The following is a 17,454-nucleotide window of genomic DNA, read 5'->3' as shown; positions in this document are numbered from 1 at the left end:
TCACGTGTGTCCCCTCTTCATTTCTCACTTCTGCTCCCCCACCCCCACCCCCATTTCTGCCAGCTTCTCTCTTTCTAATCTAAGTCCCTCTAAGGGACATGGAGGCGTGTCCCTTCCCCTCATGTCCCCTCACTCCTGCCTCCTCCTCCCCAGGGTCACTCTGAGCCTCTCCTGACCCCCCAAAGCCTCCCCCAGGGTCCTTCCCATGCCCTCCTCTGCCCCACCCTCCCCCCTTGCCCGCCTCTAGCTTCTGGGGGTGGCCCCGGGCAAGGGTGACTGGATGTGTGCCCTGTGTCTGGGGTCTGTCCTTTGTAGGCAGGAGCTGGAGGAGCGCGGCCTCCTCAAGCTGTACCAGAGCTGGGATGAAAGGTTCGAGGAGCATCTCACCCTGAGGCAAGAGGAAGGTGAGGGCCGGCCTGCCCAGGGAAGCACCTCCAGTGGCAGAAGGCTCAGTCCTGGGGGGATGGGGTGCTCCACACCACACCGCTGACCTGAGGCCCACCGCAGCCCTGTGTTCTGGGCCCGGGGGAGACTTCCTGCCTAGGGAGACAGTGCGGGGTGGCAGCTGGCCGTGGGAGTCTGAGTCCCTGCTGGGCCCTCTTCCTTGGGGTCCAGTCCTCTTCCGGAACTGCCTCCTTGAGTAAACAGATCAAACCCAGCAAGGTTCTTCAGGCTTGGAGGCATTTCTGCCTCCCTCCATCCAAGCCCACTCTGCTGGTCGTCTGGAGGCCGCTTGGATGGGAGGCAGAGTTCCAGGGCCCCCCGTCCGCCCTAGACCATCCCTCACCATTTAACAAGACCAGTTGCCCTGGACAAGTCCCATTTCCTGCCACATCCTACCCCCTCCCAAAAGTTGTAAAGTTCTGAATACCCACCTGGGGGAGGCCCTGGGCCCCACGACTCCACTGGCCACGAGAGGGAGGAGGAGGGAGTGCTGACTCCGTGAGCTCCACGGGTTTCCTGCAGCCCCGCTACACCCTGCCCCAGCCCCAGAAGAGCAGGGATCAGTCCTCCCTCCACCCTTGACTCCTCCCCTAAATCTTTGACCCTCTCCACTGGCCCCTTCTGATTTCCCCTTTCCAGCTCCCCATGAGCGCTTCCTGGGCGCTGGCTCCTTCCAGCATTACAACTCTCTAGCCATTTTCAAAAAGGCCCTTCTGCCCCGCGTCCTTGAGCAGAGTTCACCGACAAGGTGCCGCCGTGGCTTAGAGACCCGGGCTTTCCGCCATGCCCCGCAGCCCTCTCTGGCTGCTCTGCTCTCATAGTCCAAACCACGGGGCATTTTGCCCACGCCTGCTTTTAAGAGCTGTTCTTTTTTTTTTTTTTTTTTTTTGGCATGCCTGCCCTTGGGGGGTCACCGCTCACCCCAATCCGAGCTCCCTAGTGCTCCCTCTGTCCTCATCTCGGTTCTGTGTGTCAGACTTCAGAGTCTCTTACGTGCCAGACACTGAATTAACACAACTGCTCTCGGAGGATGAACCGTTTTGTCCATCTCACAGATGAGAAAATCGAGTCTCAGAGAAGTACGGTGGTTTGCCCGTGGCAGTTGTGTGGTTTGCTTGGGCTGCCGTAACAGCAGCAGCATGGGGTGGCTGAGCATTTCTTTGCTCAGAGCTCAGGAGGTCGCAAACCAAGCAGATCTCAGATCAAGGTGGCGGCAGAATGGGTTTTTTTTTGAGGCCCCTCCCCTCGCCTTGCAGGTGGCCGCGTGTACCCTCCTGTGTCCTCATGTGGTCTCACGTGGCCTTTCCTCTGTGCACAGACATCCCTGCTGTCTCTCGTGTTTCCGCATTTCCTTTTCTTGTAAGGACACCAGTCGGACTGGAATAGGGCCCACGCTACTATCTCATTTTAACTTAACCACCTCTTTTTTTTTAAAAATATTTTATTTATTTATTTGACAGACAGAGATCACAAGTAGGCAGGGAGGCAGACAGAGAGAGAGGAGGAAGCAGGCTCCCCCCGAGCAGAGAGAAAGGCCCTGTCTCTAAATACAGTCCCATGCTAATGTCCTGGGGGTCAGGGCTTCAGCATAAGAGTTTCAGTGGGATGCAGTTCAGGCCAAAGCAGCCACCCAGCTTATTATTAAAGGGCAGACCCAGCCCCTTCCCTCGGTCTGTTGATTCTGCCAACATTTGGCTGCGGGCTGAGAAGTCAGGTGCAGCTTTTGGTACCAAGCTATCCTGGAAAGCACGTCCATGCGGATAAGTGACCATAGAGCACCAAAGTCAAAGGCACAGACCTAAGGGTCAGAAAGACCTACCTGGTCACTTAATCTTTAAGCCTCAGTTTCCCTATTGGGACAAAAGGAACAAGCATCCCACTCTTATGAGGCCATTGTAAGACTTTAATGAGAACGTGGCCATGAAGAGCCTAGCACAGTGCCTGGCACATAGCAGGGATGCCCTAAGGTGGTTGTGCTCCTGGCACAGAGTGAAGGTCATTAAGGAGCTTAGGTGTTGGCACACCTGCTGAGACCTTGGCCTGACCTTGGGATAGAGAGTGGAGTGAGTTAGTGGGATGGCGCCTTCCACTATGGCTGTTTAAGCTGCCCCTGTCTCTCCACCCAGCCACGGTGGTGAAGGATGCTGGGCAGGAGGGTGGTTGGAAAGTGGGGGCGTTGAATGGTGGGAACAAGGCGTGTCCCCGCCTCCCGTGACCTCCGCCACCCCACCACAGCCTTCCGCAGTTACTTTGAGATCTTCAATGGCCATGGCGAGGTGAACGCACAGAACCTTGGCAACATCCTGCTGCTTGTGGGCATCTCCCTCACGCCGGCTCAGGTACAGGACGCCCTGAGGAGCGCCGACATCGATGGTGAGTGACAGGAGGCACCACTCTGAGTCCCAGGCAGGGCCAGCAACGGGAGACCTTTCTGGCCCTGCAGGCCTCCACGCTTCAAGGGGCCTGCACATGGTTTAATACTCAGCTGTTGCAGTCCGGAAATTCTTCATAAATTTTTGAGTGAGGGACCCCATCCTGCATTTTTATTTTCCACTGGGGTCCCATCACTCTGGGCCCCCAAAGTTAATGCTCTCTGAGTACCTACTCAGCACCGGGTTCTGGGCACCTGGAGATGGCCATGACCTATCTTCTGACCCTAGGATGTAGGTGGTATCTGAGATACCTCCCTTTTAGGCCTGTGTGTGTGCTTCGTGGGACCTTCTCCCATGACCGGGTCACTCATTTGACCAGCTATGTGACCTTGGACAAATCAGTGAAGTTGGCCAGGCTTCGGTTTCCATACAATGGGGCTGATAGCATCCATCTCAGCAGGCTGCTGGAAAGCAAGTGAGATAATCCAGGCAGAGCATTGAGCCCAATGCCTGGTGCACAGAACGTATTTATAAGACATTGAGCTGCTAGTGTTCGTCATCCAGGAAGTATTTATAAGTACGCACTGTGTGCGCCTTCCTGATCTGGACACTGAGAATAAAGAGACGGGTAAGGCCCATGAGCCCTGCCCTCGAGGTGCTCACAGAGACAGGGACACAGAAGAGTCACCAAAGGAAGCAGCACTTCAGGTGGCTTAGAGGGAGGGATCAGGAAGGAAGACTTCCTGGAGGAGGTGATGACCGAGCCAAATCGTGAAAGATTAAATAGCGGTTAGGCAGGGAGGGAAGAAAAAAGGGCGTCCCCCGTGACAGAAATAAACGAGACAAAGGGAGGAGGATACAGGGCGAGGGGAATCCCCCGTGGTTTGCTTGGCTAGATGCAGGCCGTGAGGAGCCGTGGAGCTGTAGGGGGCCTGGGCTCCTGGCCACTACCCGTCCGGCTCTGCTTCCTCCATCACCATATGGGGGCGAATCCACACACACAAGCCAGGAACCACCTTAGCTCTGCCCCTATGTGACTCTTGGCAAAAGCTTCCTTTTTCTCTATGCCTCAGGCCCCATCTGTGACGTGGGGATAAGAGTATTAGGCACCTCCAGGGGGTGGTTTTCAGGATTAGAGACCATTTATTCATTTGTCTAGTAGCTCAGGAAACATCTGCTAAGACTTGTCTGTCTTTTTTTTTTTTAAAGTTTTATTTATTTAAGGAATCTCTACCCCAAATGTGGGGCTCAAATTCAAAACTCTGAGATCAAAAGTCACATGTTCCTCTGGATTGAGCCAGCCAGGTGCCCCCCAAAACTACCTGTCTTAAGCCCTGAGGACACAGTACAGAACAAAACAGACCCTTTTGGCATCTCCATTAAATTCCAGATCTTACAAGTGTGTGGTTGAAACACAGGGTTTTATGAGAATGTGTAGTGAGGCAGTTGACGCGGTCCGGTCTGACTTCTCTTGGGGAAGGGATGATCAAGAAGAAGCACGTGTAGGATGTTTACTAAAGAGTTAGAGGGCAGTAGAGAAGATTCCAGGAAGAGGAAGCAGCATGTGCAAAGGCCCGGAACAGGGAACGTGGCCCCAGTGGAAGAACAGGTTCATGCTGGGGGCCCTTGGCACCAGGTGAGACTGGAGACAGGTAATAGGCAGGTCCTACAGGGCCTTGAAGGCCGAGGTAGGAATCTTGCGGGTACCTAATTCTCATGCAGTGACTAGCACATGGTAATAATGACAGTTGCTGACATTTACTGAGCTTGTATAATACCCACGGCTCTGCTCTAATCACATTGCTTCATTTGTTCTCCCATGAGATAAGTATTATGGTTATCTCCACTCTCTAGGTAAGAAAGCTAAGGCTTAGAGGGGTTGGGGGTTTTGCCAAGGTCACACGGATAGTAAGTGGTGGACCACGGATGGGAACTCAGACTGCTGCCCTCAGTTCTAGAAACTTCCAACCCAGGCACCCCTAATTTTCACCTTCTACTTTGCTGTGTGCACCGCACATGCTGCACTGAGTATGTGTCTTCTTTGTGTTTTATAATCAAACCCATTGAGTACATGCTAACATGCCCGGGGTGCAGTGCCTGCGCCCACTCTGGCAGGCCCTTGCCCACTGTTATACCCCTGGCCTCCACAGGAGATGGTCACGTAGGCTTCAAGGACTTCTTGGCTGTGATGACAGACACCAGGCGCTTCTTCTGCTCTGTGGGTGAGCAGGGGTGAGCCCAGAGGAGTTAGAGCTCGGGGAGGGGCCTGGTGGCTGGTGGGACCAGTTGGCCTCCAGAACTACGGAATGGTAACAGCACACATCTTCCCATGTCCCCAGAGCAGAATGCCCTGACGGACATGGCTCCCCCAAACCCCCACACTCTGCTCTTTGAGATCCTGTCCCTGCTGGTGGAGATGCTGGCCTTACCGGAGGCGGCCTTAGAAGAGATCACCAAGTGAGTGCGGCCGGTGGTTGTGGGTAGAGGGTGACAGACACAGAAATGGCACCTAGTATTGTGGCAGCTGAAGAATTTTGATAGTTAGGACTCTTAGTTGCAAGTGAAAGGCACCCAAATAAAATTGGCCTAAGCAAAAGGGGAATGTATTGGCTCATATAATGGATCATGGCCTCAGGAATGGCTGGATTCAGGAGATCAGATGATACTCTTAAGGTTTTATCTCTCCTACCCATCTCTGTACCATGGTTTCAAGCTCAACTAGGTCAGGGCGCCTGGGTGGCTCAGTGGGTTAAGCCTCTGCCTTCAGCACAGGTCATGATCTCAGGATCCTGGGATCAGGCCTTGTGTTGTGCTCTCTGCTCAGTGAGGAGTCTGCTTCTCCCTCTCCCTCAGTGGGAAGGATGGCAACTGGCAGCCCTATACTCACACCCGCCTAGCTGAACCAATTCAACAGCAAGAGGAATACTTTCTTGCAGTACCCAGAGGACAATCTCAGAACGGGTATGTGATAGAGACTGCCTGGAGCCAGAGAACGCTGGAGATGAAAGCCTCCCCATGTTTCCAGACTGGGCTGGGTGGAGGTGGTGGTTACTGGTTCAACTAAGGAAGGAATGGCTACGCACAAAAGGAACTTCAACATTCCAAGGCTAAAAGCAAACTGTGATGGCAGAACAGCCCAGCTGGTCTCTGTGTATCACACAGAGGACTGTCTCTGCCACTGAGACCAGGCCTTGTCCACATGGGCCCAGAGGTAGGGGAATGACAGCAAGTTGTTCCAGCAACACAAGCTCAGGAACCCCAAAGACAAAAGGTCTTTTTTCCTCCCAGCATCTGTAAATCACTCTAAGTATATATATAACTCTAAAGAATATAAATGTATAATTTTATTTTTAATTTAATTTTTTTTAATTATGTATTTGTCAGAGAAAGAACACAAGAAGGTGGAGAGGCAGGCAGAGGGAGAAGCAGGCTCCCCACTGAGCAAGGAGCATTAATGTATAATTTTAGAAACAATAAGATTCCCATGTGTCCATTTCCCCAGTTTAAAAATAGATCATTTCCGGGGCGCCAGCGCCTGGGTGGCTTAGGGGGTTAAAGCCTCTGCCTTCAGCTCCGGTCATGATCCCAGGGTCCTGGGATCGAGCCCCGCATCGGGCTCTCTGCTCAGCGGGGAGCCTGTTTTCTCTTCTCTCTCTGCCTACTTGTGATCTCTGTCTGTCAAATAAATAAATAAAATCTTTAAAAATAAATAAATAAATAAAAATAGATCATTTCCAATAATCTTGAAGCCCTGTGTGCCCTACCCCAATCACATCTCCCCAGATAAGAACTAACCATTATTCCCTTGCTTTCTTTTTTAAACTTTCACTACTTGTTTTTCCCTTTGCTTACTGAAAATTTCAAATACACAGCAAAGTTGAGAGAATTTCACAGTGAATGTTTATATATTCACCAACCAGATTCTACCATTGCCAATCCGCCATGCTTGTTTTAATCTTGTGTCTACCTAACCTTTTTTCGTACAACCATATCAGTTTTTTATTCATTTCACAATAATTGATAGTCATTTCCTTCTAAATACTTCAGCATACATATCAATAACTAAAGATTGACATTTTTTTAGAGCTTTTTTCTTCTTTTTCGTTATTGGAGGTATCATTTACATTCAGTGAAACACACAAATCATCAGTCCGTGAATCTCAGCCACTTCTCACACCCGGGCAACCTGAACCCCTCTCAAGTCATACACAACTTTGCCATCACTCCCGAAGATGCCCTCACCATCCTTCCCAGTGGGTCTCCGAACCCACCCCTGCAAGGCAATCACTCTTCCAGTTTGTTTTCCATCCCAGATTGACTTCGTTTTTTTGGCAACTTCACATCAATGGAAACCTACAGTATGCAGCCCTAGGGTCAGCTTCTCGAACTCAGCACAAGGCTTCTGAGACTTGTCCGTGTCGTTGTGGGCGTCAGGGTTGACCCGTTTCTACTGCTGACCAGTGTCCCACTCATGAATCTACCACAGTTGGTTCGTCCATTCTGACGGGTCTCTCCATGTTTCTCGGTTGGGGTTATCATGAACAAAGCTGCCGTTAATATTTTTGTGCAAGTCCTTCTGTGGACACATACTTTGGCTTCTTTGGGTGAATATGCAGAAGGGAATTGTGGGTAGGTGTATTTTACTTCTGAGAACTCATCAGACCTTTTTCCAAGTGGTTGCACCATTTTACAATCCCACCATTTGTAGGAGAGTTCCAGTTGCTCCACATCTTGTGCAAATTTGGTATTGTCGGTCTTCCTCCTGGTAGATATGGAGTGGCGCTCTGGTCTTTACTCACCTTCATTTGTATTCCTGAGTACTTTATTGTTCACCTTTTCATAAACTTTATTTTTTTAAAAAGATTTTATTTATTTGACAGACAGAGAACACAGTAGGTAGAGAGGCAGGCAGGGGGTGGGGGAAGCAGGCTCCCCGCTGGGCAGAGAGCCCGATGCGGGGCTCAATCCCAGGACCCTGGGATCATGACCTGAGCTGAAGGCAGAGGCTTACCCCACTGAACCACCCAGGCACCCCACTTTTCATAAACTTTCTATGAATGGACTCATACTGTGTTAAGTCTTTTGTTACTTGTTTTTTCTCCTCAACCTTATGTTTTTATGATTCATTCACATCCTTGTGAGTAATTATCAATCATTTATTGTTCTTGGGGCACCTGGGTGGCTCAGTGGGTTAAAGCCTCTGCCTTTGGCTCAGATCATGGTCTCAGGGTCCAGGGATCGAGCCCTGCATTGGGCTCTCTGCTCAGTGGGGAGCCTGCTTCCTCCCTCCTCTATCTCTGCCTGCCTCTCTGCCTACTTGTGATCTTGGTCTGTCAAATAAATAGATTCTGAAAAAAAATCGTTTATTGTTCTCACTGCTACATACTATTTTTTAAAAATTTTTATTTTTTTTTGACAGAGAGAGGGAGCATGCACAACCTGGAAGAACGGCAGGCAGGGGGAGAGGGAGAAGCAGGCTCCCCGCTGAGCAGGGAGCCCAATGTGGGTCTCTATCCCAGCACCCTGGGATCATGTCCTAAGCCAAAGGCAGATGCTTAACTGACTGAGCCACCCAGGTATCCCAACTGCTACATACTATTATGTGTGACTATATCACAGTATACTTATTCATTCTGCTGATAGCCATCAGGGTTATGTTCAGTTTTCAACTGTGTAGAAACAGTGTGAATATTCTTGTATATGTCTCCTGGGACACATGGGCAAAAGATTCTAAAGAGCGTAGTTTTTATACTTTTAGGCCAACATCCCTTTACACTCATTTTTTTTTAAGATTTTATTTATTTATTTGACAGAGATCACAAGTAGGCAGAGAGGCAGGCAGAGAGAGAAGGGGAAGCAGGCTCCCCGTTGAGCAGAGAGCCCAACGTGGGGCTCGATCCCAAGACCCTGGGATCATGACCCGAGCCGAAGGCAGTGGCCCAACCCGCTGAGCCACCCAGGCGCCCCTACACTCATTTTTTAAAAAAAGATTTTATGTAGGCACCTGGGTGGCTCAGTGGGTTAAGCCTCTACCTTCGGCTCAGGTCATGATCTCAGGGTCCTGGGATCGAGCCCCCCATTGGGTTCTCTGCTTCCTCCACTCTCTCTCTCTGCCTGCCTCTCTGCCTACTTGTGATCTCTGTCTGTCAAATGAATAAATAAAAATCTTTAAAAAAATTTTTTTTTTCTTTCTGGGTACCTGGGTGGCTCAGTTGGTTAAGCATCCACCTTCAGCTCAGGTCATGATCCCAGGATTCTGGGAACAAGCCCCACATTGGGCTTCTGGATCGGCGGGAAGCCTGCTTCTCCAACTCCCTCTGCTTGTGCTCCCTCTCTCACTGCGTCTCTCTGTGTCAAATTAAAAAAAAAAATCTTAAAAAAAAATTTCTTTCTTTTTAGAGAAAAAGAGAGAGCAGGGGGAGGAGCAGAGGGGGAGGGAGAGGAAGGGGGAAAGAATCCCAAGCAGATTCCCATGCTGAGCGGAGAGCTGGACACGGGGCTTGATGTCATGACCCTGAGATCATGACGTGAGATGAACCCAAGAGTCGGACGCTCTACTGACTGTGCCAGCCAGGTACCCCTGTACTCCTTTATTTATTTTTTAAAGTTAATTTATTTAATCACTCTCTACATCCAGCATGGGGCTCAAACTCAAGAGCCTCACAGTCTACGAACTGAGCCAGCTAGAAGCTCTTGTACTCTTAAATGGAAGAGTCTATTGGTCTGTCTTGTAGTTTATTTTTTTTAAAGATTGTATTTATTTATTTGACAGACAGAGATCACAAGTAGGCCGAGAGGCAGGCAGAGAGAGAGGGGGAAGCAGGCTCCGCACTTGAGCAGGGAGCCCAATGCGGGGCTTGATCCCAGGACCCTGGGATCATGACCTGAGCAGAAGGCAGAAGCTTTAACCCACTGAGCCACCCAGGCGCGCCCCTATCTTGTAGTTTAAACGGCCCTTCTCCCACAAATGTTTTGGTAACGTGCACTCGTCATTTGGAAAATACTGCATATCTCCCAGGTGTTAGCACATTTCATTTTAATTAGTATATGTATATTTATATCTATATACACTATATATAGCTAGTATATATATACTATGACACTATATTAATTAGTATAGATATACTATGATATTATAATTAATATCACCACTAGTATCAGGAAAGTCTTTAAGTATTAGAAGTGTTGTGTGTGGCTATAGTTCATTCATTTTCACTGCTATAAAGTATTTTGTATAAAGACATGTATATGCCCATGTTGATGGGTTTAAGTTTCCCAAAAGTCTAACTTTTTCCTGAAAGCTTTAATTTGATCAGAGGCAAAAAATGCTGTCAGTTGTTCTCCTTGAAATGACAGGCTAACTTCGTCTACTTTTAGAGAAATATCCACTGAAAACCAAAGGCTGAATAACCATGGTTTCTCCTTTGTTCAAATAAAAATGTCATTTGATGTCCAGGAAAGGAAAAACTGTCTGTTACTCTCTCAGAATTTCCAACTGGAACAGACATATGATAGACGAATAGGAGGGATGCCTGCCTGGCTGGCTCCGTCAGTAGACCATGCAATTCTTGATCTCAGAGTTGTTAGTTCAAGTCCCACATTGGGTGTAGAGATCATTTAAATAAGGAAAGAAAACTTAAAAAAAAAAAAAAGATAGATGAAGAGGAGAAAAGCATATGAATCTTATTTACACATACCTGGGCACCCTCACAAGAAAAAGAAGACCCAAAGAAATGACTCGGCCTGGGTGCCTGGGTGGCTCAGTGGGTTAAGCCGCTGCCTTCGGCTCAGGTCATGATCTCAGGGTCCTGGGATCGAGTCCCGCATCGGGCTCTCTGCTCAGCAGGGAGTCTGCTTCCTCCTCTCTCTCTCTCTCTGCCTGCCTCTCTGCCTACTTGTGATCTCTCTCTGTCAAATAAATAAATAAAATCTTTAAAAAAAAAAAAAAAAAAAAAAAGAAATGACTCAGCCTAAGTGTTTCTATCCTAGGTTGAACAGAGAGTAGTGAATGTGGAATAGTAGTGAAACTATATGGGCAGACTAAGGGAAGATGAGTTATTTTAAGGAGGTTTATTACAGAGTTCTCTCAGCCAAGGCTCCGCATCTCTTGAGATAAGAATGTTTCTTCCTGGGGTGCTTGGGTGGCTCAGTCAAGTAAGTGTCTGCCTATAGCTTAGGTGGTCCTGGGATCCCACCCAGCAGGGAGCTCGATGTGGGGCTCTATCCCCAGGACCCTGGGATCATGACCTGAGCCGAAGGCAGAGCCCTAACCCACTGAGCCACCCAGGCGCCCCTGCTGGTATTTTCTTTTGCTGTGTCTAATCTCCTCTTAAGTGTATCCAGTGAATTTTTCATTTCAGCTGTTGCATTTTTCATATTTAAATATTTAATTCAGTTCTATTTCATAATTTTCTTTCCTCTTGTTCATATTTCCTTCAAATCCTTGGGCATATTTATAATACCTCAATTAAGGTCCTTTTCTGCTAATTCTGCCATCTTTGTCATTTCTGGGTCTGTTTCTGTAAACTGATTTTTCTTTTTTTTTCTGATTTTCCTTTTTTTATTGGTACTTTCCTGCTTCTCGTGTCTGTTAGTTTTTGATTGGATGCTGGACATTGTGGCACTTTACTGAGTGTCTGGATTTTATTCCTTAAAGTGTTGAACTAGAGGGCAGGTGTTTACATTACGTTAATGTTATGTTATGTTATGTTACTGATAATCTTTCTTTCAAGGTTATGTTATTTTATTTTATTAAACTCTACTCCCAACATGGGGCTTATTATATTCATGACCCTGAGATCAAGAGCCACATGCTGTACCAACTCTGCCAGGGGGGTATCCCTCTTTCAAGGTTTTAAAGCTTTGTTAGGGGGCCACCAAGGTGGCTCAGTGGGTTAAGCCTCTGACTTTAGCTCAGGTCATGATCTCAGGGTCCTGGGATAGAGCCCCACATCGGGCTCTCTGCTCAGCAGGGAGCCTGCTTCCCCCACTCTCTCTACCTGCCTCTCTGCCTACTTGTGATCTCTCTGTCAAATAAATAAATAAAATCTTTTAATAAAATAAAAATAAAGCTTTGTTAGGGAAGATCCAGTGTAGTCTCTCCTCTAGGACTCAGTCCCAACTACTGAAAGAGGACTCATTTAAGAGCTCTATTAATTCTTCAGGTGTTCAACAAAGAGCTTCTGCTCTGTTGGAACGTCATGTGTCTCTCAGCCCTAGGTTAACCCTGGTAATTACTTCTGTTTTTTGTTCTTTGTCTGGCTTCGTGAAATTTCACACTATGTGTGTACTACTTAGTATGCAACCAAAAACTGAAGAAAACCCCATGTGTATTTCTGCAACTTTCATTACATGACTCCTATCTCTTTGATATCCTGATACACTAATCCCTGTCGCCTCCATGTTCACCAGCTACACTGTCTGTCCCCTTACCTCAGTGGGTCTACGACGGTTCTGCCTGGGTGCCACTTCCTGTACCTCCAGGCAAAGTTCTCTGGAGAACCGGTCAGCTCACCTCATTGGTTTCTCCCCTCAGGGACTATAGTCTTGTGCTGCCTATTGTTCAATATCTCACAAGTTTCATATATTTATTTATGGCAGGAGGACAAGTTCAGTACCAGGTCCTTCATTATGGCCAGAAACAGAATTCTGTTCATTTGTCTTCAATTTTTTAATCCACTGTTCTTCAGATTGGATGATTTCTACTGATCTGTCTTCAAGTTTACTAATTCTCCAGTCTGCTACAAAGATTGTTCAGACTTTTTCACTTCAGTTATTGTACCTTTTGGTTCTAGAATTTCCATTTGTTTCATGTTTGTAGTTTGTTTCTCTATTCATTAAGATCAGATTTTCCCTCAATTATTTGAATATATATTTTAATACCTTTTTAAAACTTTTAAAAAAGATTTTATCTATTTATTTAACAGACAGAGATCACAGGTAGGCAGAGAGGCAGACAGAGAGAGAGGAAGGGAAGCAGGCTCCCTGCTGAGCAGAGAGCCTGATGTAGGACTCAATCCCAGGACCCTGGGAACACGACCTGATCTGAAGACAGAGGCTTTAACCCGCTGAGCCACCCAGGCGCCCCCTTTTTTAATACCTTTTAAAAAAGATTTCATTTAGGGCGCCTGGGTGGCTCAGTGGGTTAAGCCGCTGCCTTCAGCTCAGGTCATGTGATCTCAGGGTCCTGGGATCGAGTCCCACATCGGGCTCTCAGCTCAGCGGGGAGCCTGCTTCCTTCTCCCTCTCTCTCTGCCTGCCTCTTTAACTACTTGTGATCTCTGTCAAATAAATAAATAAAACCTTTAAAAAAAAAGATTTTATTTATTTGAGAGAGAGCACATGAATGGGAGGAGGGGCAGAGGAAGAGAAAGAAGCAGACTTCCTGCTGAGCAGGGAACCTGATGTGGGGCTCCGTCCCAGGACCGTGAGATCATAACTTGAGCCAAGGGTCAGAGTCTCAGGACTCTGAGATCAAGACCTGAGCTGAAACCAAGAGTCAGACGCTTAACCGACGAGCCATCCAGGCACCCTGTCATGTCTGGTAATTTTTTATTGTGTCCTGGACATTTTAGATGATATGCATTAGAGACTGGATTGTTTTGTTTGGAAGCGGGACTCTTCCTTTGATGAGCATTTTTTGTTCCTGTGGGCAGTTCCTTGCCAGTTTATGTAGTCTTGGTTTTTTATTTTGTTCAGGCATATTTGTGAAAGGCCCAGGTGTTACCTAAACCCTCTAACTTGGTAGACTCAACTTCCAAACTCTGTTTTTCTCCTACGGATTTTAGTTTTAGGTAAGGCCTACGGTAGACAGAAGTCAGCAAGTTATGGGCTGCAGGCCACACTCAGTTTTTGTTTTTTTTTTTTAAGATTTTATTTGTTTATTTGACAGAGAGAGACGGTAAGAGAGGGAACACAAGCAGGAGGAGTAGGAGAGGGAAAGCAGGCTTCCCACTGAGCAAGAAGCCCGATGCCTGGGCTCCATCCCAGGACCCTGGGATCATGACCTGAGCCAAAGGCAGGCACTCAACAACTGAGCTACCCAGGCCCCCTAGCTTGCTCTGTTTTTACAGTTAAACTTTTATCAAAATGCAGCCACATCCATTCATCCCCATATAGTATATGGATTTCTTGATGCTACATTGGCAAAGCTCAGTATCCATTATCACTTCTGTGATAATAAAATTATCTACTTCTTCTTGTAGTTTTATCAGATTTTGCCTTCTATTTCATGTTTAGAATTTTGTTTCCTGACAAACTGAACATTTTATCATTATATGGTAATCATTTGTGTCTTTAGTAATGCTTTTTGCCGTAAGACCTAGTTTTTTAAATATAATATGGTTATACCGAAATCCTTTGGTTAGTATTCAACTGACATAACTTTATCCTTTCAGTTAATTCTTAAAAATTTAAAGTAATGTATACATTGTTTAAAAAAACCCAAAAAACAACAAAGAAACCACAAATAGTCCAGTGGACCTGGGTGGCTCAGTTGTTATGTGTCCAACTTCAGCTCAGGTGATGATCCCAGGGTCCTGGGATTCGGCCCTGCTTCGGGCTCCCTACTTGGTGGGAGGCCTGCTTCTTCCACTCCCACTTCCCCTGCTTGTGTTCCCTCTCTCACTGTCTCTCTCTCTCTCTTAAGTAAAATCTTTAAAAAAAAAAGTTAAGAACAATGGAAAAACCAAGTAGTGCAAAAAGGTTCGTAATAAACACTTGTAGTACCCCATTCCCTGAAGTCTCCCTTCCCAAGACAAATACTTTTGACTCTCTTCTCATTTTGAAATAACATGCATGTACTACAATATTTTGGTTAGTGATTTTTTTTTTTACATGTATCTATTGACTTCCAATTATGGTATGGGTTTAGCTGTCTGATACAACCATCCTCTAAGCTCCCCTCTACCTGTTTTAATATATTATCATTTTTTACTAAATTCTGGGGGGTCCATTATTATGGTTATGCAATTTTTAACAGCTGAGTATTTTATTATACTATGACTTCCTTTCCTTTTTTTTTTTTTTTAAGATTGTTTATTTATTTGATAGCAAGACACTGAGACAGCAAGAGAGGGAACACAAGCAGGGGGAGTGAGAGAGGGAGAAGCAGGCATCCTGCTGAGCAGGGAGCTGGATGGGGGGCTGCATCTGAGGACCCTGGGATCATCACCTGAGCTGAAGTCAGACACTTAACAACTGAGCCACCCAAATGCCCCTTTCCTTGTCTAACTCCTGAAGTTGATGATTGCCTTAGTTTTTTTTTCTTTGTACCCATTAATAATTCCTGTGCCACCTTCTTAGAGTTTCTTTTTCTTGAAGGCATGTTCTAAATAATTTCACTATTCTTATTTTTGGATTAATTTCTTTTTATAAAATTACTTTATTTATTTGACAGAGAGAGAGAGAGAGAGAGAGAGATCACAAGTAGGCAGAGAGGCAGGCAGAGAGAGAAGGGGAAGCAGGCTCCCTGCTGAACAGAGCCCAATGTGGGGCTCGATCCCAGGACCCTGAGATCATGACCTGAGCCAAAGGCAGAGGCTCAACCCACTGAGCCACCCCGGCGCCCCTTGGATTAATTTTGTAAGCCTGTTGCAGAGTTGTTATCTTGGGGATCTGCTGTCATCATAGGAATTCTTTCTTCCTTTCCTCTTTAGGATTCTCTGTTAGAGTACATGCCTTACTCTTGGTTTGCTTAATCCTTCTTGGTTTGTTTGGTTTAGTTAAAAAATAACAGGCGCATGTTACCCTGACAGCTTTTTTGGGTTACATGGGAAGTGACTCAATCACCGGTGCAATAACAGCAGCCCTATTCTGTCTTCTACACTGTAGTGATCTAATCTAAACTTGTCCTTTATGGCAACTGCACCACCAATGTGGGATTCCCCTTTACCAGCTTCCACTACCTTTGCATCTCCTGTGTTGATCTCCTGTTTTCTCTATGTATATCTTTTCTGTTTTGGTGTATGCCCTCATTTTAGAAGACTATGTCCCCCCGCAGCTTCTTGAGAAAGAATGCATGGGATACAAAAGTTTTGAGATTTTATGTGTCTGCAAAAGAGTTTATTTATAGTCGCACTGAGTAGTTTAGCTGGGTATAGAATTCTATATTGGTGTATTAGTTCAGGAACAGACCCCGATGCACTACAGTTGAAACAAGATAGTTTATTTCTCTCTTATATTGACACTCCAGAAGAAGCAGGCAGGAAGACAAGGCTGCCCAGCACACAACTTATTGTTTCTAACTTATTTTCCCACCATTTCCTAGATCAAACCTAAGCTAATTTACCAGCAACACATCTGAATTCAAGCCCGTGGGAAAGGGAGAGAGGAAGTGGAGAACAAGCAATTTCCTTTAAAATTGTGACTGAGAAAGTTGCACACATTTTGCTCTTGTCCCTTTGGCCCCTGTGGGGTGAAGTTATTTTCTAAGTCATCGTTTTTACTCCACATGCTTGCTACCTTTTCAGGGCCTAGTTTTACACAGGGGTCTAGATCCAACTTCCATGTAAGGGCTCTGATATTCATTTTCTGTGTTCTATGTGTGAAGCTCATCAAAACCCCAAATTCCAGGCCCCAGAGATAGGCAGAGACCACAGCAGAACCAGCAATGTAAGCCTTAAGTGTTTCCCAGCACCAAGAGTAGCATGCCCACCCCTCACCACTGCCTCAAAGCCCTGGGTGGTCTGTCTCTGCCTTCTCGATGCCCACATCTCCCACTCTTCCTCACATACCAGGCCCTAGCCTCTCCTGGCCTCCTTGCCATTCCTAGAGCTCACTGAGCTCTCACCCACTTCCTGGCCTTTCCACATGCCATTCCCTCTACTTGAAAGACTCTTCCTCCAGAGATATCCATTTGACTTGCTCCCTCCCCTCATTCTGCTCAAATATCACCACCACTGAGATCCTGCTGGCCCCTGTGAGCAAAATCGTCCCTCATCACTACCCACTGTCCAGCTTTTACTCATTACACCCACTACCACCAACCAGGTACTGTATTTATTTGTTCACAGTCCTTCCTACTAGGTGCTTGCCTAGGTGGTCAATTTAGAAAGGGATTCCAGGGAGGAGTGAGAGAAGGAATGGGACCAGAGGAGGAACCAATACAAGCCTGTGTTGAGTCAGCCACCCACATGATCTTCTGAGGAGACTATGGATAGTGGTTCAGAATTCTGTCAGGAGAAGAAAGAGAAACCCATGTACCTCAGCTGCTAGCTCCTTTGGTCAAAGGTGGCCCCCATGGCAGTTTCATTCCCCTGCACTTCCGGGGCATCAAAGAAGCTTCCAGGCAGGAGACTCCTGAGGTGAGGCCACCTCCGACTGTCCCTGTGCAAAGCTGCTCAAAGTCCATGTGCAGTGGTCACTGTGGCCAGAGAGAGAGGCGGGGGCTGGGATGCCAGGAGGCAGGGACCTTCTGTGGAGATCTCCTGCACTGCTTCCCCAAGCACCTAGACGTGCGCTGGCCTGAGGAAAACAGCCACTCGGTATCTGCTGAATGCATGTGTAGAGCCACAGTCTAGTGGGCAGATAAGCAGCATTAAGTCTAGAAAATAAAACTCGAACTCGGGAGCAGGTTAATCACACAGCTGTCTTACAGAGCATGTGTACGTGTAGGTAAAAATATCAGTGGCAGAAAGCA

The 17,454-nt window shown here is 47.0% G+C and overlaps 1 protein-coding gene across 1 annotated transcript in view; it reads left to right on the top strand.

Moving 5' to 3' along the window:
- SPATA21 (spermatogenesis associated 21) overlaps positions 1-17,454 on the top strand; it is a 32,362-nt gene that overhangs the window by 12,678 nt on the left and 2,230 nt on the right. Inside the window, exons 8-11 of the mRNA XM_059135106.1 lie at positions 316-404; positions 2,680-2,817; positions 4,967-5,038; positions 5,156-5,273. Coding sequence (XP_058991089.1) covers positions 316-404; positions 2,680-2,817; positions 4,967-5,038; positions 5,156-5,273 — 417 coding nt within the window. The remainder of the gene's footprint in view (positions 1-315; positions 405-2,679; positions 2,818-4,966; positions 5,039-5,155; positions 5,274-17,454) is intronic.

The sequence above is a fragment of the Mustela lutreola genome, chromosome 10 (assembly GCF_030435805.1).
Source record: "Mustela lutreola isolate mMusLut2 chromosome 10, mMusLut2.pri, whole genome shotgun sequence".
Lineage (NCBI taxonomy): Eukaryota > Metazoa > Chordata > Mammalia > Carnivora > Mustelidae > Mustela > Mustela lutreola.
The sequence above is the reverse complement of the archived record's forward strand: the minus strand, read 5'-3'. Positions and strand labels throughout refer to the sequence as shown.